The sequence below is a fragment of the Patagioenas fasciata genome, chromosome 10 (assembly GCF_037038585.1).
Source record: "Patagioenas fasciata isolate bPatFas1 chromosome 10, bPatFas1.hap1, whole genome shotgun sequence".
In the NCBI taxonomy this organism is placed as follows: domain Eukaryota; kingdom Metazoa; phylum Chordata; class Aves; order Columbiformes; family Columbidae; genus Patagioenas; species Patagioenas fasciata.
Window position 1 is genome coordinate 9,257,541 of NC_092529.1, and position 21,623 is coordinate 9,279,163.

Sequence of the window (21,623 nt, forward strand, 5' to 3'; positions counted from 1 at the left end):
TGCTGAAGCAGTGAGAGGGAGAAACAGAGCTGAACAACTCACAGGCAGAGCACTAACAATCTCGTGTGCCAGGTTCACTTTGGAAAGTGAGTTACAAAGTCAGTGATCAGAAATTCTTGGGGCAATTAAAGTACTTGCTAACCGAGCTGCTGCCTCCTGACCCTGTGTCCCTACACCCAGTATACACTTGAGAGTTCATGCAAGCATCAACTCCTCTCTCTCTTTTTAACGTTTGAACTAATAAAGTCTTCCCAGCTGCAAACCCAAAGCTCTGATGCTTGAGAAACCTGGGTTTGGTTGGTATCCACCAGTGCCACCTCAGGGCACATGTGCCAGGGGCCAAGGCCACCCTGTCACAGCATTTAATCAGCCAGGGAGGAAGTGGTGTGGAACAGCAGCTCGAGTGCTCAGGTCTTTTAGGACTCACAAACAAGGTCTCATGCATTTCTCAGAAAACAAGCCACAGGGAAAAGGATGAGACCAGGATGCTTTTCCCTATGGGATTCTCAGGTCAAAAAGTGCAAAGGATAAAATCTCAGAGGATATAACTCCTTTGGCTTCTGCTCCCCTGAGAGTTGAAGCAAAGAAACTGCAAAGGAGTTACACCTGGTTGTGAGCTGAATGTGTGAATTGAAAGTGCCACCTGGCATCTGGACTCTGAAACCACAGGTGCCTGTGGGAAAGGCAGACGAGTTCTCACCCTCTTAAGAACTCCATTCCTGGCCCCAAACTCTCCTTTGGGGATGGCAGCCAGTGGGGAGGAGGGTGCAGAAGAAGAAAGGACTGGAAGGATGTTTACCTAAGGAGGTAAGTATATTGAGGATCAGCCACCCAGGACTGTGCAAGCCTGGGGTGTGGGTGGAGAGGAGGGAGCCTGACCTGGCCTGGGGGTGGTGAGGGTTTGGATCAGGCTGGTGGGTGGCTGGGGCACAGAGCACCCTAAGTGACCAGGAGCCAAGCCCCTGTGTTAGGCTCTGGTGCCTTGTGCCAGCACCAGCTGCAGCCCAGCCAGCATCTCCGAGGTCTGTCTCCCTGGATGAGAGTGATTTACACACCCAAACCCTGGCAGTTTGCAGTGAGCGCCTGTGCGCATCCCTCAACCTGTCTGCTGGCAGTGGGACAAGGGACCCATTTGCAGTCCCTTTTGCAAGGAGCTCGCTGCTGCTCTTCCCTGGGGAGCTGCAGGCACAGGCATTGCCCACTCTCTTCCCTCTGCACACCCCACCCTGTGCCTGACAAGAAGTGAGGTTTTCTATGCGCTGAGGTGGCCAAAACAGACACTCAACAGAGGGCTCCTGTGTCGGGGCTGGTGGGGTCTTGCTGGAGGAAGAGGAGCAGGAGGATCGGGTGCTGTCAGAAGGGCAGCTTCTCCTCACCCTGGCACCTCCCTGCAGAGCAGCAGCTGCGAATCGGGCTCTGCTGGGGGTCAGGGAAACCCACAGCAGTGGGGCTTGGTTGGCACCTTCTGCTCTGTGTGATGGCCCTGGGAGAAGGGCAGGGCTTAAGACCTCTGACCCCTTAGATGTTTCCCTGTGTTAACAGATTGTTCCTGCCTAAAACACCCTGTCTGTCCCATTGCCTTCTGTCCCTCCAGGTAGAGATGTTAGCAGTTATCCCCAATGTTTTAAGGCTTAGCTAGTGTTATAAATACTATCTAAAAGCAATTGTCAGTTCAAGGCATAATCCCAGACTGATGTGTGGCTGGGTGGTCCATCTGAGTACAAGAAAAGCAGGAGATTTGGACCCATGATACAGTTATTTGGTCTTGTTGCTGGAGTTTGGGTGTTAAGACCTGCGGTGTGCATCCACCTGGAGCCTGTGGGAGGTGGTGGGTCCTGCAGGGAGCAGAAGTTTAGCCCAGGTTTTTAAGGAGAGCAAAGCACAGGGTTTGCTTTTTGGGAGTAGATGAGGAAAGTTCTTTTGAAGGTTGAACGTACCCTGAGAGAAATGCAGGTGATTGAGCCACCAGTGCAGGCTCTGGAACACCCATTGCCAGGCAGGAGCCCCTTTCCTGAGCTGCAGATACTGGGGAGCTCATGGGACTTTTGAAGTCCTGGTGTGGGAGGCAGAAACGGGTTGTGTGGTCACCTCCATGCTGGGAGAGAAACCTGGTAAATATGAGTGCTGGGGGACTGAACAAGGGCTGAGGGGCTGTGGTGTGAAAGATGTGCCCTAAAATGAATGTTTGAAAGGTACTGGGGTACAAGAACTGTGAATTTGGTGGTGTTGATAATGCTCACATTATTATTATTACTACTATTGCTAGCTAGGAAATAGCATGCACATAATGGCTGAAAGCAGCAACAGTAAGAGCAGGTGCTAGGAATGGTTTTTAGGGCATTTATTTCTCTGCATGAGTATGTTTCAGCAAGGGACAGCTGGTACGGCAGAGGGCAGAGGCAACAGCATCATCCCTCTCCTACGACAGCATCCTCCCTCTCGGGGCAAATTCCTGCTGGTGGGAGATGCTGACCCCAGACTGAGGGGATATTTATAGTCCAGTTCCCTAAAGAAACATAGGTCATGAGCTTGTGATGATGGTTTCCTCCTTCTGAGCTGAACCCATGGGTTATACTCAGCCTCGTACTGTACACAGCAAGGGGCTTGGCAGAAAGTTAAGGCCCCAGAAGCTTCACGAACATTAGCAGCTCTGCTAATTGGCAACCTCTGCCTGGTGGGACTTGTACCATAGATGGGGTGGAGGAGGGAACAAGGAGGTGGAAGACACCACAGCCTGCCTGGCCTGGCACCCTGTCCTGGCTGTGGTAGGAAGAGCACCCTCCTGCTGCCTCCTCCCAGTGATGCTCTTGTTTGCGTTTGGGATGTTTTCCCTGCCCCTGTACCGCCCGGGGTTTCTCTGGTGTGCAAAAAGGGTGAGAAATGCAGGAGGGTGTGAGTTTAGGGCTATGCAATATTCAGCTAGATAAACTGAGTCCCAGACAATGTTAGCAGTGGCTTTTCCGCTGTGTTCTTGCTTACTCTGTCACTGCCGTGGGCCATTTGCCTCAGACTTTAAACATCTTTTACTGATTACTTCCTCTATTATTTTTCCAGAAACCAAACTAAAGCTTGCATAATCATCCCTAGTTATGCAACCTGCTATTCAAGTTATGTTTGCTGGGAAACAATATGTGTTTGTTTTTTCATTCTTTGTCCTTTTCATTGGGGAAAACTTATCCTTTCCATGTGTCATTGGATTTGTCTTGCTTTTGCAGTTCAGTGATGGATTTCAGCCGGCCTCTTGCTGTGCACTGCTGCTGCTTTCACACCCTTGCTTGCCAGCACCACAACTCAAGGTAACTTGTCACATCTGATAGATGGGTATGAAGGTACCATGTGCCAGGGTTAGTTGTGCTCCTGTCATTTCAAAGGTTGCTAGCTTTGAATATTAGGATTTGGTTCTTTCCTGTGGTTAATTTGAGATAACGTTTGAGATTTCTGATAGCTTGTGCCCTTTCTGTGTCTTATTCTCCTCTGTAGCATAGAATGTAGAGTAGTTGCTGTAAAAACTAGAAGGAAAAATTAGGCTTGTTAACTGGTACGTAAAATGCACTGGGCAGATTCTGAATTACTTTAGTGAAGAAACTAGAAATGCAGTAAACTTGTACTGTCAGATTGTGACTATATATTAGTCAACACGTCATGTGTTCTCCACACAAACATAGACTGCTCACACCAGCAGTTTGGAACAGCACTGAAGGCATGTTATGGTGTTAGAGGTAGGGTCTGTGGATTTTTACTTAGGGTGCCAAGTTAATGTAGCAATGTAACCTAATATACAGTGAGAAAAGGTCTGTAATGGTGATGCGTATTCATTCAGTCTTACATCACAAACAGCTTGTGGCAAGGCAAAGGAGTTCGGGTGTGGAATGGTCTTTTCCCTTAAATAGCCCTGAACTTGCCTCAGTAAGACCAGGCCAATGTCACAGCAAGTGAAGCCTCATCCAGCAACAAAACCACTTTGCATTTGCAACACTCTGGTGGTGGGTTTGAGCACGGCAGTTAATAAACTGCCTTGTTTAGCAATGGAGTTAAATTACCATGTTAATCCTATAGCTTGATGGTCAGTAGTCTTCTCCTGTAGAGCATTTGCACTTGACAGAGGCAGCTATTGCTGACTGACTGACAAGGGGCTTTTTAAAAGTGGTTGGATTGCTTGGGAAGTCAAATATTTTGCTATGAGTTTTTCTGAGAATAGCAGTGTACATGCTGAAATGATCAGCAGCTTCCAATTGATGGAGCTGATGAATTTGCATTAACTTGGGCTTCTGTATCCCCAACATGTGGCTATTTGTGATACTAGAATGGATCCGTAATGGGAGCTTTCCAGCATGCCTGTGAGCGTAACAGAGGTTGGCTTGTCACATCTGGAAAATGGGACTAGCCAGACAGAGTAGCTGTTCTAGTAGTTTAGTTAGAGCAGGACCGTAGCAGTTCCAGGATGTGCCTGTACACAAAGGAAGCAGATCAGCGCTTTTCCCTAGACTTCATGTCAATGTTGACGCATACACCCACAAAATTACTTCCCCCTATTCAAAGCATACCTTTGCTATTCATGGAAGCAGTAAATAGTGTGGCCTCAGTTTTCAGAGGGGTTGCAAAAGCAGCACTGATATTCTCTGACAATTACTTCTTGCAAAGACCCGACTTACTAGATTGTTCACTGATAAGCAGTTTGTACCCTGTTCTTAGTCTTGCTCTGTGTGCACAGGCAAGCAGACTGGGAGAGACACAGGCAGTCAGGGGCAGCTTGTACCTACCAGCTGCACAGTAGTAAATCCACCTTCCTTTCCCTGCCACCTTGGTGTTCTAGCTCTCACACAGGCACAAAACACCCAGTAGCACTCTTTTCCTCTTAACAGTGAGCACCATGCTGAACACCAGAGGGAATGCTTGTGTACACAAAACTAGAAATGAAGAATGTGACAGTAGAGGGAGACAGCATCCAGCAGAACCCATTATATATGCCTGCCTCCAAATAAATGTGTGCAAGTTTATTGTACAGCATTTAAGTAGTAAGCTCTTGCTTAAAGTTTTGGTGTGCCTATAGTACTCTACCTGCATGTTTGCAAAAGTTCACGAGGAGCTATAAATACAATTTTTCTCTTTTTGTAAGAAATAGATCCATTGCTTGCAGTATAGCAGGAAGCACTGCTGAAGTTCTTCTGGTGTAAACTCAGTGAAAAGGCAATACTTCAGCTGAAGGGCATTAAGCTGCGGGCTCTGTTTTTATTCCACCAGGTGCCCTTCCAATCACTTATACTTCAGTTCCAGTTATGGAAGTAGAGAAACACACAAAACAACATGTGGGCATAATGGCTCTAGAAATTTATTTTCAGAGCTTAGTGCTTCAACTATGATTAAAATGCTTAAGCAATTTAAAAATGCTACTGACAGAGTACTAGAACTCAACAAGAATACAGCTAACACCATTACTTTCATGCACTGACAGATACTAGTTTGCTCATGCCACTGAAGTAGGATCTTTCCCGTTCACTCATCACTTCAAAATGTAGAGGTCTTCTGCAGAAGTTGCACTCAGCTGATGAATGTGGTTTCAGCTCCAGACCAACATCCTTCCATGTAGCCAGCAGTTTTTCTGTTAGGAACAGGAAAGTTTGTTAAGATAAAGTCTTGGGACAGTGGATTGCTTTAAAGAAGCAGCAAAACAGAAGTGTCAGCATACTTATTCTCCTAGCAAATATGGAGGGATAACAAGAATTCCCTGTGACATAATCTACCCTCTTGAATGAGGTGACTGGGCTGCAACTAAGTCCTAGCTATCCTCATACCACCTCTTCTGACAGGATCAAGAAGTAGCTATTTTCCCTGCACAGATCCATGTTTAAGACAAGTTAACAGCTCAGTTGAGGAGAGCAGATTTCTTTGGACTCTTGTGACAAATGAAGATTTCTTTGGACAATGCATGAGCAGAGCATTGGCTTTGCACACTCCATTCTAGGTCACAGTACACTAAGCTTCACGTCCTGCTCAAAGCAGGTTAAATGGCAGAAGTATGTGCTGTGCATACTGCAGGAGTGGAAAGACATTATCCAGCTAGTGACACCTGAAACTTGAGTATTTCCTAGTCTCATCACCACACAGATGGCCCAGTATTTTCACTACACTGATGCAAGAACTCACCAAGAAAATAATTCATCATTTGAGGGGTGTGGTGAGGTGTAGGGGCAATACGTAGCAGCTCTTCTCCACGGGGGACTGTGGGGTAGTTGATTGCTTGGACGTAGATGCTGTGCTGGCTCATCAGCTTGTCACAGATCTCTGTATTTTTAGCAGCATCTGCAACCTGAAGTTCAAAATTTTAAGTTACAAGATCACACAAAGCATACAAGGGTGCAGAACTGTCAGCTCAACTTGGCTAGCCACAAGAATTAAATAGGACTAGTTAGTCTGCCTTATGCCACTATAAATAGCATATACACCAGAAAGAAAAGCTAAAAGCTTGTGCTGTAGAGCCCTCTGGGCATAGGCATTGCAGCCTGGGTGGGTAGCTGTTTATACCTGAACTCTTCTTTTTACCTGCTTGTTACCAGTCTCCTTGCTTTCTGTGTGCTGTTAGATTGTGGATTTCATACATTTTATCATTCTGCTTTACAACACTTAGAGCAAGCTGAGGTTAACTTAAGCCAGACTCCTGGAACATCACTGCTGAATACTCAGCCAGGTTTCAACTTTGTGAATGTTAACTAATATCTGAAAGCTTAACATGATCACAGACATGCAAACAGGCACCACAGTCCAGTGTCAGTGTCCTCAGCACTCACCCTTACTGGAATGATGTGACTGGGGCAGTGCACCACTGGAAGCCCCGCATCCATCAGCATCTGCCTCATAAGCTTCACATTGCGTTGGTGCTGGCGCCTCAGAACTCGCCCCTCTTCGCTCTTCAGAGTTCGGACAGATTCTATGGCACCAGCTAAGAGCATGGGTGGCAGGGACGTTGTGAAAATAAAGCCAGCAGCATATGAACGAACAGTGTCTATCAGAGAACTTGTACTGGAGATGTAGCCTCCTACACAACCAAATGCTTTGCCTGATGAGACAAAAAAAAAAAAAAGCAACCAAGTTTATTCCTTCCAACCTTTAGAATGGTTTGAAGTATTATAGCCTTTCACTTAAAGGAAAGAGTTATTTTGACTACTTACTTAATGTAGTCATGGTAGGCAACAATCCTACCCCCCTGTTAATCTTGTATTTACTCAGCACATGTTACAGCTTTGTTTTTAAGCCAATCCTGATAACATAGATCTAGTTATTACACAGCCAGGACAGTTCAAGACTCTTCCAAATATTCAAGTTTTGATTTTTGGGGAAGACTTTATAAGCCAAATCATCAAGCACAGACTTCAATAGTGACCTCAAGAGTCAGCACTAAGTCTCTCAGCAGATTTAAATTAATCTGTTCCAGAGATGCTAGAAATAGCCTCTGCTACTAAGGCGCACACAAGGTTGTTACTGTGACTGTGAGTCAATACCAGCCTCCCTTTCCAAATGTTCAGGTACCAGAGGAGAGCCACAGATAGAACTAGGGTGTCTGGTGAATGCTTCTGTTTCTATTAGGCTGTAATGCATGATTTTGAGTTTCAAAGAAGTCATGAACTTTCCTGGTAATTTTTTTTTTTATGTTTTGGAAGCTGTTTAAACAACTTTCCATTTGCAGCAGTAAACTTACTCCTAAGCTTGTATTCTACTCAGATAATGGCAGTTGCTTCAGTTCTTGCCAAATCTCTTTATGTAACTCCCCATCTCAGGTTTCTAGGTTAGGGGCACTCCATTTCACATAAAAGAACTAAGTACTACTAAATATAGAGCACTACCCTACTAGCATTATCACCTGAATTTATTCTTGAGTTGCATAATATGCCACTGGAAGACTTTTCGCTAGCTTGTTTACAGAAAAAAATACCACCAACCCTACAACAATGCTACCTTAACTGATTTGTGAGACAGTGTAAGTAGCTTAACAGAAGCTTTTCAAACTGTGGGGCATACTTAAATCCTCTGGGCTTTTAGAAAAATTCTAGCCCCCTAAAAGCCCTTGGCAAGTTCACTTGAACAGACTGATTTTGAGTTAACCCACTTAATTGGGCTGCTCAGCAGCTTTGCTGCCTTAGCTTCTGTAGAAGTGCCAGGCTGTCCATACCAAGTGTTCCAGAGATGATGTCCATCTTGTGCATGATTCCATCCCGGTCTCCTATACCACCACCTCGAGATCCATACAGCCCCACAGCATGCACTTCATCCACAAAAGTGATCGCCCCGTGCTCATGGGCTACATCGCACAGCTCTTCCAGGGGACAGACTGCACCTGGGAACCAAAGCAGCGACTGGCAGTTTAGGATTCCTTGTTCTCAGTTTGCAAGTACCCCAAAATATGAGGCATTCCAGAAGCCTTTTTTAATGTAAATTCTTATAGGGCTGTACAGACAATCTGAGCACTGACTGCACCGGAATGGGAGAGAAGGGTTTGATGTCAACTTACCATCCATTGAGTGAACAGTTTCAAATGCAACAATTTTAGGGGTAGATGGATCAGACTTCTTCAATAGTTCTCGAAGATGGTTGACATCATTATGGCGATATATGTGTTTTGGCACCCTGCTGTTTCGGATCCCCTGGATCATGGACGCATGGTTTCCAGAATCGGAGTAGATTTCACAGCCTGAGGGAACAGCCCAGTTACACTTTAAGTACAAAAGAGCATTAACTGATTCTCAGCACTGCTTTATGTACAGGAAGTGTTCAAGCAGCATGTTCTAGAAAGTAATGCTCTTGATCAAAAAAGCAAGTTGCAGATCACAAAGCAAATATATTTAAGGTTCATTTTAGCTGTTTAAAACTAACACAAATTTGAATCTTTAGGAAATACAGAAGGGTTTTTCCAAGTCCTTAATATTTTTATCTAACTCTTAACTTTTGAAGTTAAACCTGCTCTGAACTACAGGGGAGAGATAAAGAGGGAGAAGTTCACACTCACAGGTAGGAGGATACTTAATTCCTGCTACCTCATTTTCAGGTTGAATTTAAATGCAAGAGCAGAAGACTGTGCTTTTTGTCCAATGTCTTCTGCAGGTCCTAGCTCCTACACCTCAACCTCAGTAGGCTGATATTATGATTTGTGTGAGTTGAATGTAATTTGAATATGGTATTCAGTAAAAAAAAAAAAATACTTCGCTGATAAAAGTAAGATGAATCCTCACTTTGAGTAGCCATTTGTGAAGTGCACTCCCAATTGCTTAGGGAAGGGTTCTGTTTTTTGTGATAAATAGTGGATGCAGTTTGAGATCTCACCTGGCAGCATTTTAGCTAGAGTGAAGAGAGTGGAGTCATTGGCTACAAAGCAAGATGAGAACAACAGTGCTGCATCTTTTCCATGAAGATCAGCTAGTTCTTTTTCCAAATCAACATGAAATTTACTTGTTCCCGAAATATTTCTTGTGCCTCCTGCTCCAGCACCATGTTGTTTCAGTGTTTCCCTACAGAGGGCCCAAAGAGAGGTATTAGCGTGACTGTGCAATACACAGATAAATACAGGATCATTGCTGAAAACATTCTAGTACATAATCGGTGTATAGCTCTTAAAAGGAACTGGCTGCAAAAAGCAGCTGTCAGGTTTAGTATCTTCGAGCAACCTGCACAACTCAGGAATCTGGTGAGCTAAGAAATCAGTTACTAAGTACAGCTGCAATATACCATCCAATTTATCTGGTAACATCTGGTGGTTTCTCAGGGAAATCCCAGGAGCAGTGTCAGTGACTGACAGGCAGACTGCAGCCCTGGAGCTAAACACTCAGATATCTACCCCAGCTCAAGAGAACAGTGTAAGCTTAATTATATCAAGAATAATAGCAGAAACTACTTATGTAGCACAGTATAGAAATCAATTATTCGAAAGCCTTCCCACAAAAGCTTCTGCAGGGCACTAGAGCTTGAAACTGCCTCTTAAGAATATGGCATTACTCACATAACTGCTCCACACACACGAGGGTGACGACTCATGCCCAGGTAATCGTTGCTGCACCAGACAGACACCTCTTTCTTGGTGATGAGGGAATTGCTGTAGTCATCTGCCATGGGAAAGATCTGTGCCTTTCGGTTCACTGTTTTGAATACACGGTAGGTATGATCCTTCTTCTTTTCGTCTATTTTTTTCTCAAAGAACTGATCATACAGGAAGGTGGATACAGCTGAAATGAGACAGAAACTTAAACACACATGAAATAATCACAAGAGACCAGGCCTGTGGGGGTTTTGCCAGACAATCTTACATTTTGGCAAGTTATCCTGAAGTAGATGAGAGACACCTTCCGGTCTTTGCTTCAGCACAATATCCTTAAACTTCTTGAGCAAACCACTCTGCTCTTCTCCCTCAGTCTCAACACTCCTCACTGGGGAGGTAGTTGGTATTTTAGCAAATTCTGTACCTATAGACATTGCAATAAACTCCAGTGAGCTTAATCAGTTTGAAACAAAATGAAGTAGAGTTCAGCAAAGCAAATATTTTAAGTAACTCTAGCTCTTCCTTCTTTAGGAAGCACGTGCCTGAATCCATATGCCCTGTTAGAATCAACTACTTTATTTGCTTACAATTTTGCATGGTACAAGACACAAAGAAAACTTGCTAATCAGTGACAATACAACACATGACACATTTGGTTCATCATGAGTCAGAAAACCGCTCTATACAGCTACCGCATTTCTCTGAAAGAGTTGGTACACACCTAACTGAAAGCAGAGTACAAGTCAACTGCTTCCTTTTTGTTCCCAGTACTTTGTTTGGTTAGCACAGATTTTTTTTTTTTAAATTATGCCATAGAAAAAACAGAAAAGTAAAATAAGCTTCCTGAGACAGACAGCAAGGCTTTAATGCTATTGGTGAAAAGTTCCTTCCTTTAAAGGACAGCCCTTCCGCATCAGGATTGCGAGCCAGACAACACCCTTTAGTTCCACAAACAACAACAGAAAAGGTTTCCTTGCTTTCCAGCTTGGATTTGTGTTTGCATAGTACATTGATCCAGTTTTCTCCATCTCTGGATATACCACCTTTGTCTATATTAGCACCCTGGTAATGCTCTTTTCAGCCCTAAGCATCCACTTTGGGTGCAAGCGTTAAGTGTGATCCACTCATTTAGAGCCAGGGTATTGGCATCCAGTATTCCCACACCAAAGTCACCCAGGGGAACCACTGCACAATACTGCAGGTATGCCATTTACACTTATATTCTCCAACAGCTTTTTACTGTGGTCTCCTACAATCCTACCCATATAATTTAAGCGGTAACTGTTAGACTTGGCACACTCCAGGGCAAAGTCAGGCATCAGCAGCTCTTGGAAGGAACCAGCACATAGAATACATACCTTTCCTGTCTGCCTGCATTTCCTGCACATCCTCCTGGAGTTCTAGACTGGCTTTGCAGAAAACATTACTTTTCTTGTGAGTCATCTGAGCTGCCAGGAATGGGCATTTGGTAGCAGAGCTCTGGCCAGCACCAGCAGCTGGGTGGCCAGTAGGTAGCTGGGATCCACCTGTATTCTGTTGGGCCACCTCTTTAGCATTTTTGGCATCTGAGGTGGGGGCAGAGAAGGGAAAGCACTTTAGCTTCATTACTTTAATAGAGTGACTTAAGTTTTCTATTCCTTACCTTTGCAATTAATTTGGCACAAGCCATTCAAAACTATTTAACTGAGCAGTCACACTTCACTCATACAAGCACAAAATCCCATTAACACCAAAAGGGCATCCGATTTAAGACACTAGATGCAGCACTGCACCCTTTGAGAGGAAAAAAAATCTCCCTCTTCCATTCCCAAAAAAGAGTTGTTTGTTTGTTTGTTTTGAGCAGTTTGGTTATTTTCAGCCACCAGCCCTTGGTTTGCTGTATGCCCCAACTCTTGCCCTGAGTGCCCGGGCCAGACCCCCCGCAGAATGTCACCAGCCGGGGTGAAGCTCAGGGACAAGAGATCCCAGATCTGTGATCCCGGATCCCCAGCCAAAGCTCGCTGCAGGACGGGCTCTGATTTGTGCCCATGCTTGATTAGCATAGATATTTAAAGGATTAAGCAACCCCCATCTCGAGGCTGCCTATTCCAGAAGTTTCCTTCTACGATATGTCTATATATATATATATTTTTCTTAAGGAGGCCGGGCTGTGTCCCTAGGAACGCTCCCCGCTACGGCTGCCGTGCCCCAGCCGCTGTCCCGCCGCCCGCCCCAGCCCCACTCACCCTGCCGGCCCCCGGGGGTCTCCTCCTCCGCCTGCTGCCCGCGGGCGGCGGACGTGGCCAGGGTACGGGCGGCAGCCGGCGGGGCCGCCTCCATCATCCGCGGGCAGTGCTGGGCGTAGAGGAGCAGAGAGGGCCCGGCCTTCTGCAGGAACGCCTGCGAGACGCGGGCCAGGAACGGGCAGCGCCGCACGACCGCCTCCATCCTCGCCGCTTCACCGGGGAACCGGACGTGACGCTAGCACCGCGAAGGCGTCAGATACGCCCGAGTAGCTCCTCTGCCGCTCGCCGCTTATATAGCCCCGGCGGGCACGGCGCAGGCGCATTGTGCTGCTCACCCGCCGCACGGCGCGGGCCGGACCAGGAGGCGGCTGCCGCCGGGGGGGCTGCGGGGGACCGGGGCTGGTTTGCATGGGGCTGGTGGGGTACGTGAGCGGCTCGTGGGTGCTGTGAGGGCCTGGAGGGGCTCTGGGCGCCGTAAGGGCACGGACAGAGCTGTCGGGGTGTGTGTGAGGAGACGGCGGGGCAGTCGCTGCCGGGGACTGTAGAGGTCACGCTCGCCGCCAGAAGGTGGGCGGACAGTTGTCCTGCTCTGGAGTTCCCCTCAGCACCAGGCTGGGCAGCACTTGTTTCCCAGAATTATTGCAGCCGCTGAGCCCCGGGGTAGTAGATTTGGGGGACCCTGGTGCGGCTGTTGGTTGGAAAATGCGAGCTGTGAGTCAGCTGAGTGGGGAAACCCGGTGCTGGTCGGCGCTTCTCGCGTGTTCATTTCCCCGCACGCCGCTCTGGCCCCCCCGTCCCGGCCTCGCACAGGGCGCGGGGGTCTCACCGCTGGTCGTGGTGGGATCCCGAGCCCCTCCCTTCGCCTACAGCCGCTCTGAATCCAGCAGTTTCTCCACCTGTGATGCTCAGGCTTCTGCCACTGTGTTTTTGCAGTGTGGTGCTGTTGCCCAGGTTTTGAAGATAAATACTCTTGTAGTAATGACAGCAAGTAAAATTGAATCCTGCATGCTCTGTTTTGCAACGGGCATTGAAGTTTATTTTCTTTTAAAAGAATATTTACAGGTGGGTAATGATTAAAGGAGCTGTGGTCATACAGATTCATGTAAGTGTGTACTAACTGCTGAAGTGTGGAAAGAATGAAGAAGAAAGATGATGCTTTTTTTTTTTTCCTCATCTTGTGAAACAAGAATTTCACGGAAGACAGGATTCAGGCCGAGTGCTGCCTCTCGGCCATGTGTCTCAGCCAGCTGAGGGTCGGCTTGCGCAGTTTGAGGCAAAAGTGGTTTTTGTAACAGGTACAGAGTTTTGAGGAGAGCTCTCTTAAAGCTCATTCTCCCTTGACTGGTATCTCACGTGTTATCATGTTGTGTAGTTAAGGTCCTTGTAGTAGAGTGATTAGGAAAATACAAAACCTATGTAGAACTGTGGCTGCTGAACCCAAGTTTGACTACCAAAAGCATTGGTCAGTTTTTACATGTTGCAAATTGATCTTTAGATAACTCCTCTGTTGGCAGGCAGGGGAGAGACCAGGAGGGTATTTGCCTGACTCTCCTCATCACTGATTCACTTTGAGGATGCTGGCTGCAAGGTGTGGACTTTGTGAACTAAATAAGCAGATAAAGAGGATGGCAACCTTAAACCACAGCCAAATGGCAGAGTCACTGTCAACTCCAGTGCACTATTAAACTCTGAGGTAGGAAACAGGACAGAGTTTGCCCTTGCATATTCCTTGTGGGGCCCTGAAGGGAGTAGATATGGCCTTATGAGGCAGGTTTTAGTGGGGTTAGATGTTTTTTTGAACAAGTTTGCTTCTTGCTCATTAGGAATTTATTACAGTGTTAAGAAGTCTCAGTGCTTAGATCTTTAACTCATTTCAGCACTGTATTGCACAAGTTACTGTTAAGAAACAGCCTTTCATCGGTGGGCATTGTTAAACTAGATACATACTAGTTTTAATTTGTTTGGTAAATAAATGATTAAGGCTATCATATATTATCTGAGTCTGCATAGCAGTTGTGATAGCAAGAGTCTTGGTCATTTGGTAATACTAGGACAGTGCTTCAAATTATGACTTCATTTTTCTCATGGAAAGTGTTCATAGAATAGTTTGGGTTGGAGGGGACCTTCAAAGCTCATCTAGTCCAGCTCCCCTGCAATGAGCAGGGACATCAGTTAGTGTTACATGCCTCAAATATTTACATTTTGCAAAATATAATAGTTAACTAGCACTTGAAGGTTAAAGATACCTGATCTGTGTTCCAGATTGCTGCACTTCCCATTCCCCTGACCATCAACATTTGGATCCCTACCCTGAAGCTTTGTATCATATCAGTTACTTTAGAAAATGAGGACATACTATGACGCTGTGCCATGTAAATACCTGACAAATGTCCTTAGAGCACAGAGTTAATGTTTCTGAACCTAAGGGATCACTCCAGTGCTCCTTAGATTAATTTCAGTTTTAACAACATAATTCAAGTCCCTTATGCTTGATTTATAGTGTGTTGATAGTACTTTTCCTTCTGTTTTTCCTGTATTAATTGACCATGGCACTTAGCTTCAGAGGGACAGAGAAAGGGAATATGAGTTCTGTTGTAAGAGGCACCAGAGAAAGGTGTTGTGCAAACGGGCTGGCAGAGTACTGCCACAGGCTGTAGACCTCATCTGCGTGGCACCTGCCACAACAGGTTCCATCCCACAAAAATCCTTTTTCATCCTGATAATCTTAACTGTGCAGCATCTTACCATGTTGCAAGGTTGAAGTACCTTAGTCTACACTGTTGCTGGAATGCAGAAGCTTGTGGTTTTCTATTCAAAAGTGCATGTGAAGTCTCAAGCCTGAAGAACATCTGCTTTTTACACAAATGTCATTCAAGGCTGGCAGCTGAGACACAGCGACCTTGGCTGCGATATGGAGATCTCCAAGTGGAGCAGAACTCTCAGCTTTCCTGTCAGAGTACCCTACAATCTGCACTATTAATCAGACCCCGCAATAACCCTTCTTTAGAGCTTGGTTTTGGTGAATTTATTTAACCTTGTACGGGACAGGAGTTGCGCAGAGCTGAATAGCAATGGAATGACATTAACTTGACCCTCATCCTGGAGAACTGCCGAAGGAACGTGTCCTTGTCAGTGCATAGAGACGACTGAGAACTCTGGGACCAACAGCGCAGGGAAAAGTCAGGGGAAAAGGGTGTCTTCTCAGCTGTTCTGCTGGTTCAGTCCCTTTGGAAATATTGCCAGAGCTTACAAGTTGCAGGTGAAGTAAATAGTAATAAAGCTGCCATTAATTAAAATTTCTTACCGCTTAAGTGGATTAATTAAATGGTATTTAAAGATGTTAATTGTGGCAATGTATTACTGTCATCCTACAGGGCTCAGGAGAAACTAGCCTGAGCTGCTATGCAAATGCCATTTGCTACACGACAGAAGGACTTCAGAGTGTGACAAGGGACAGTGCCTCAGCAGCCACAGGGGAACAGGGAGCCTGTCTGGAGGGAGCAAATAGGCTCACCCAGCGTGGCTGGAGAGAGGCCAAAGGTATGGTGGGCTGGGGAGAAGGAACAGCTGCCTGGGAGTATGTGAAGAGCGGAGTAGCAATTAATAAAGAAGGAAAATGGTTGAGGGGATAGCATTGATGTGAGAATAAATTTATTCAGCTGGCCATGTCAAAGTTTGGGTTGGAAGGTGTAGTTCCTGGCTGTGACTGTGTTTTGGAGCTGGTTCTGGAGGTGCTGGGTACCAGATGGGTTTAGCAGAGGAAGCTGGATCTGCCTGAAAGATCCATCTGATGGGGGAAGGGGAGACGCTCAGCTACACTGAGAGCCTCTGCTGAGTTTAGGTTTCTAAAGCCCATTCCATTCTGATGATTTGTCGATTTCTTTGCTAAATAAGTTGCAAGAGGGGAAAAACAAGGTTAAATTCCAGCAGTTTGAGAGGTGGATGAGAAGCCATAGAAAGTGCTTCTCATGTAGCAATTGAAATGGGGGAAAAAAAAATCCCCTGCCACAGGGTCAAGTTGATTTCTGCAGATGTCCACGGAGAACTGCTGCTGAAGATGGTCTCTTTTCATTTTACCATATAGGCTCAGGTCTAAGTTACCTTCAATACACTTCTCTCAAGCACATTTTGCCCAATATTCCTGGAAACAGAACTTGATTCACAGGTTTGTAGCCTTCATCTGGCCTCATGTCTGTCAGCAGTTAGCTCCTTTCATGGAATTTTAATGAATGTTATGGTTTTAAGAGAGCTTTTAGATACTTCAACAGAAAAGCTAGAATCAAAGCCCCTCTGCACTCAGCCTGTCCAAATGAAAGCAGATAACTATGCCATTAGCAACATTTAATCCCTTTAGCCCACTTCTGAAGTCAGAGCTGTACATATTCCTAATTTTTTCCCACCCAGTCAGAGTCACAGAGGGTGAGCCAGAAAAACATTTCCCCCTCCCCATGCACAAGCCACTGTCTATATTGAGATCTGAATTTTCCAAGGGAGGGGATGTGATCCTGACATCTGGATTTAATCCAGACTCAAATTCCAGGCTTATATCTGAGAACTTCCACCTCTAGTCCTCAGACCAGCAGTTCTCAGAGAGAACCTATTTTACCTTTTAAGGCAAAATTTGAGGGTTGTGATAGTAGCTGCATAGTGAAAATTCTTCTCATGCTGAATTTCTTTAACAGATTTTCCTCATTTGTATCCAGTGTCTTATTGACATGACAGAACAGGAAATCTCATTTCTTTATAGGAGCCTCTAATCGTCAGAGAATTCAACCAAGCTGGAAGAGCTGCTGAAAGCTGAGGCACATGCGACCTGTTGCAGTGTGACTGGGCAGCACCCCTGTTTCACAGACACAGGCCAGGCAAGCTTCTTACCCTATCTCATACAAACAAGTACTGAGTTGTTTTTCTCCCCAATATAATGGATATCTTTTAAAATTCATGAACTGCTGGTGGGCCCTCACAAGGGTGTTGGGTCAGGACACTATTGGCCATCTGCTGGCCCCCGGGTGTTGCCCTGTTGCAGAGGGTTTTGGTCACCTGGCAAAGTCCAATATCAGGGGCATGACTCAGCTCAATGGGGACTGCAGAAGCTCTTGCCACCCTCAGACAAGATGCCCTGCCCTTCTCTTGAAGGGCACCACTCCCACACCAGGGCTGCTGTGCTCTACAGCCCATCTGATTAACACAGCCAGCAGTCACTTACCTTAATTTCAGTTTATCTTTCCAGTTGCTTCAGATGTGGAAGATCACACAATAAGTCTTTTCTTCTCTTGTATCCTGGAGTTTGTCTGCTTTGTGCAGCACACATCAGGAAATGAACCACACATCCTTCCAGCTACTGTGGGCTTTGCTGCACTTGCAGTGATTTGCATTCACACCCTTGTTTGCTCCTCTCTCTCAGTTTTTCTCCTTCTCTTAGAAAGAACCAGTAAACTCCAACTAGCATATTTTTAATTAGGATTATTGCTGGGCTTCAGCCTGTCTTTTTCTTGCACGTCTCAGCCCTTCTTTTTTCTCATTAGCTGCTCAGGCAAAGACACCACCTTCTGTGTCCAGTTTAGACACTTGAACTCTGCACAGTCAGCAGAGAGCACAAGTACCTTAGAAAAAGTGAATCTGGGTGCTTCCTGTGTGAAGGTGCAAGAGCGTGGGGAAAGGTCAGCTCTGCAGTCAGAGCTCTCTGCAACTGCAGTTTCCAAAAGGGAGTTCAGTAGATAGCCTGCTCCTCTCTATATAGGACAGACAGCTGACAGAGGAGAGGAAGAAGTGGGTGTCTCTCCTTCATCTGAATTTCAGTGCTTCTAGGCCCAGAGAGACACTCAGGTCATGTTTAGATAGCAAAGCATCTTTGCTACAGCAGGTAGCTCCAGTGAGCTCCTACTGCTGCTCGTATCTGCGTTAGCGTGGGCATTGGAAGGAAGGTGGAAGTCAAAGTAGAAGCAGGATTGTAAAAGTCCTTGAAAACAAGAAATCGACCCACAGCAGTGAAAAATACTGTGCTGGAGCCCATGGGCTGTCTCTTTTAAAGGAGTGTCAATGTTAGGACTTCTCTGTCAAGCAGAAGATTGCTAGAAATCAAGGGCATATGATCTTGTCTCCCTGTTGCCCTGTAAAAATGTACTGATTTTGGCTGGTATAGAGTTAATTTTCTTCAAAGCAGGTTGTATGGGGCTATGTTTTGGATTTGTGATGAAGATAGTGTTGATAACACAGGGGTGTTTTAGTCATTGCTGAACAGCGCTTGCACAGCATCAAGGGCTTTTCTATGTCTCACACTTTCCTGCCAGCGAAGAGGCTGGGGGTGCACAAGAAGCTGGGAAGGGGCACAAGGGGACACAGCTGGGACAGCTGACCCCACCTGACCACAGGGGTATCCCAGACCGTATGACATCAAGGTAAGCAAGAAAACCGGGGGGGTGGAGGCTGGTCAGGGCTGTTGCTCAGGGAATGGCTGGGCATCGGTCAGTTAGTGCTGAGCAATTGTTTTCTTTTGCATCACTTGTTTTTCTTGGGTTTGATGGATTTTTTTTCTCTGTGGTTTTTGGTGTTATGTTTTCACACTTTTACCCTTTCAATTTCCTCCCCCATCCCACTGTGAAATGAGTGAGTAGCTGTTCAGGGATTAGCTGCCTACCAGTGTTAAACCGTGACAAAAAATCACGTATCTGACTTGTCTACCTGTCCCATGGGACCCCACAGTCACCTTACAAGGCAGTAGCATATTCAGGTGCCCTCACTACTCCCCAGTCACCCCAGACTCAGTCTAACACGGTAAGTTAAATCCTTTGTATACGCTGATACAATTTTATCAAAAACAAGATACCCTGACTATTTGTCAGTCGGTACTGTTTCCTGCAGATGTATGCGCTACTTTTCTTCTCCCAGGTGGAGTAATACAAGTAAGATTGCCATTTCAGCCTGGAAATAGGGATAAAGGCATACTGTGAAGTCCTAGTAGTCTCTGACTTTTTTTTTGGGCGGGGAAAATGATGGGATTTCAAAAGGCTGTTGTCTTAAATTGTCTATTGTAGGTACAGTACACCTACAAGCAAGGCTAGTTGTTGTGGTTTGTTTCATCAAAGGCTTCTTTTTCTCTTTTGCATCAGCTATTGTAATTTCTTCTGCAAGAATTGATATTTCAGTGAAGTAAAGAGAAGTATTTCAGAATGAGAGACCTGATGATGACATGAGAAGGCGGGGGAAAATGCCCTTCCTGACTAGAACCAAGCTGGAAATTCTACGTCAGTGTTATCCCTTGAACACATACCCAGTGAGGCAACAGGACTCTTCTGTTATCTGGGTGGCTTTTCCTCTTATCCAGCTGTTCCACAGCATTAGACATTGCTGGTATCGAGACAGTCTTAAGAACTGTCTTGGAGAAAGCAAGCAATAATCAGAGGGAAGTGTAAAGCAGTTGTGATATTTTATTATTTCCATCCATGGTCTGGGAAACTTTATAGTTAAAAGAACTAGTTGTTATAGTTAATATTAGTTGCTATAGTTGTATAGTTAATTAGAATTAACTCCTTGAACGAAACAATCCAAAGGGTTGAGAGGAAAATGGCCACGCAGTAGAGCAGAAGAATGCCTCACATCTAAGTGGAGATGTTCCAGATATCAAAATAGCAGGAAAGTGTGTGACAACAGGGGGTATGACACTTCACAGGGCCAGACCCAGTCCTGTGAATGGGAAGAGAGTCAGCGTAACACCACAGCCTGTGTGCCACAGCAGAAAGCTGGGAGGATGAGCTGCAGCCTTCTTGGTGTCCGGCTTCTTTGCAGATGTTTGTATCTCTCAGTGTAAATGTTGGTCCTTCCTGCTCATGGGCTTCACTGTGCCATTTTGCAATAGCTCTTGTTGCTTAACCTTTGAGGTGCAAGATGTATACTTCCTTCTTGTGCTCTAAAGACTATAGACAAAGTTAGAGGGTGGTGATAAGGTATTAAAATGAGAAGAGTATCAGCAATAGGAAAGAAGGGGCCAGTGCTGAAATACGAAGGGAGGAAATTAGCACATCATATCTCCAGTTCTGAACTTGGGAGCTGCCGAGTAGAGGAACTCTGTGACATATTCAGGTTATGCGAGTACATGAGGGTTCCATTCCTTGTTTGTCTTTGTACTGAACCCTTCAGAAAGCTGGCAAGTGCTCTGTTTGCACTGTCTTACAAACAGCCCAAGTCACGCAAAGCTCTGGGCTCTGCTTCCAAGGCTGCTGGGCCACTCTGCCTGCCAAGCAGTGCAGGAGGTACCAGGAGGAGTGCAAGTGAGGATCAGCCAGGGTAGCTGGGATGGGAGGTTTCTTGGGGAATTTGGACCCTGCTGGCAGCCTTTTCTGCATGGAGTTTATTTGACCTGATGGTTTTGCAACTGCTTTGAACACCATTCCTGCTGGGATCTATGGGGCTAGAGGACTCAAAGGAGTGCTGAGCAAACGTAGTCTTGTCAGCTGTTGGCTTGGGCTGGTTGTAAGAGCTGGAAAACATGCTGTTCTTTTATCTCCAGGAGATGTAAAGAACCTGGAGTCTCTAATGTCTTTTCAGGGAACTCTCCACTTCATCAGGCGAGATGTATGTGCTTTCTCTTGGAAATGCACATTGTCCCAGTCGCAGGGGAAGAAGATAAAAACTGATTCTAGGAAATGTCCTAGAAAGACATGGAAGTGCATAACAAAAAGTTTGAACAGGATCAGCTGAGTAATTAAGACTGAAATGGCAAAAATACAACCCTGGGGTTAAGAAATTCTCTTCTGTGCCCGGTTTCTCATGTTGAATTGACTGTAAGAGCAAACCGAGGGAGAGCAGAGGATTATTGCTGGCTTAGCACTAGTGATGGATCATGTGATTGACCCATGTGCTGTGGTTTTCTGTAGAGCTCTGGTAATCTTACAGAGCTTTTATATGCATTAGAAAATCTAGTCTCTTCAGAATTGCTACTTGCAGCACTTTGCCCAAAAATTCTTGCGGCCATCCCACAAGGTCCTAGGAGGACTAGAGTGTAGGGTTTTTTTTAAGTACTTCCAGTCTTGATTTTTAAAGACCTCTAGTCTTGACAACTTTCTGCTTCATAGTTGAACTTGAAATAGCAATACAGGGTTCATGTTCTCAAAAAGATGTATCTTGTTTCCAGTGTGGAATTTGATAATGTGTTAATTAAAAAAATTACTCAATGTTAGGACAGGAGACCTCTCCTGAGACACCCCCATCTTGGCACTGATAGGGGATGGTTGATCACACAGGGACAAATTACAGAGCCATGTGGGAATGGATGTGAAAGGGTGGTGGCTCTGCACAGACAGGTAATTTGAGGTGAAGGGCAACTGATGTCTCCAGCAATCAGCAGCACCAGTAAACTTTCAGATTAACTCCACTGAACA

The 21,623-nt window shown here is 45.6% G+C and overlaps 1 protein-coding gene and 1 long non-coding RNA gene across 2 annotated transcripts; one reads left to right on the plus strand and one right to left on the minus strand.

The window, feature by feature from the left end:
* Nucleotides 1-5,307: 5,307 nt before the first annotated feature.
* Nucleotides 5,308-12,519, minus strand: ALAS1 (5'-aminolevulinate synthase 1). The gene is made up of 10 exons (XM_065845914.2): nucleotides 12,247-12,519; nucleotides 11,380-11,586; nucleotides 10,290-10,445; nucleotides 9,986-10,208; nucleotides 9,313-9,497; nucleotides 8,504-8,683; nucleotides 8,165-8,329; nucleotides 6,786-7,054; nucleotides 6,145-6,307; nucleotides 5,308-5,599 (listed from the first exon to the last, which is right to left on the minus strand). The coding sequence occupies exons 1-10, from the start codon at nucleotides 12,446-12,448 to the stop codon at nucleotides 5,439-5,441; spliced, it is 1,911 nt and encodes a 636-aa protein (XP_065701986.1). The 5' UTR covers nucleotides 12,449-12,519; the 3' UTR covers nucleotides 5,308-5,438.
* A 142-nt stretch (nucleotides 12,520-12,661) lies between these two features.
* On the plus strand, nucleotides 12,662-17,201 carry LOC139828774 (uncharacterized). Its single transcript, XR_011740712.1, has 3 exons — nucleotides 12,662-15,505; nucleotides 15,621-15,786; nucleotides 16,994-17,201. It is a non-coding gene; the product is annotated as an uncharacterized lncRNA (long non-coding RNA).
* The last annotated feature ends 4,422 nt before the right edge of the window (nucleotides 17,202-21,623 follow it).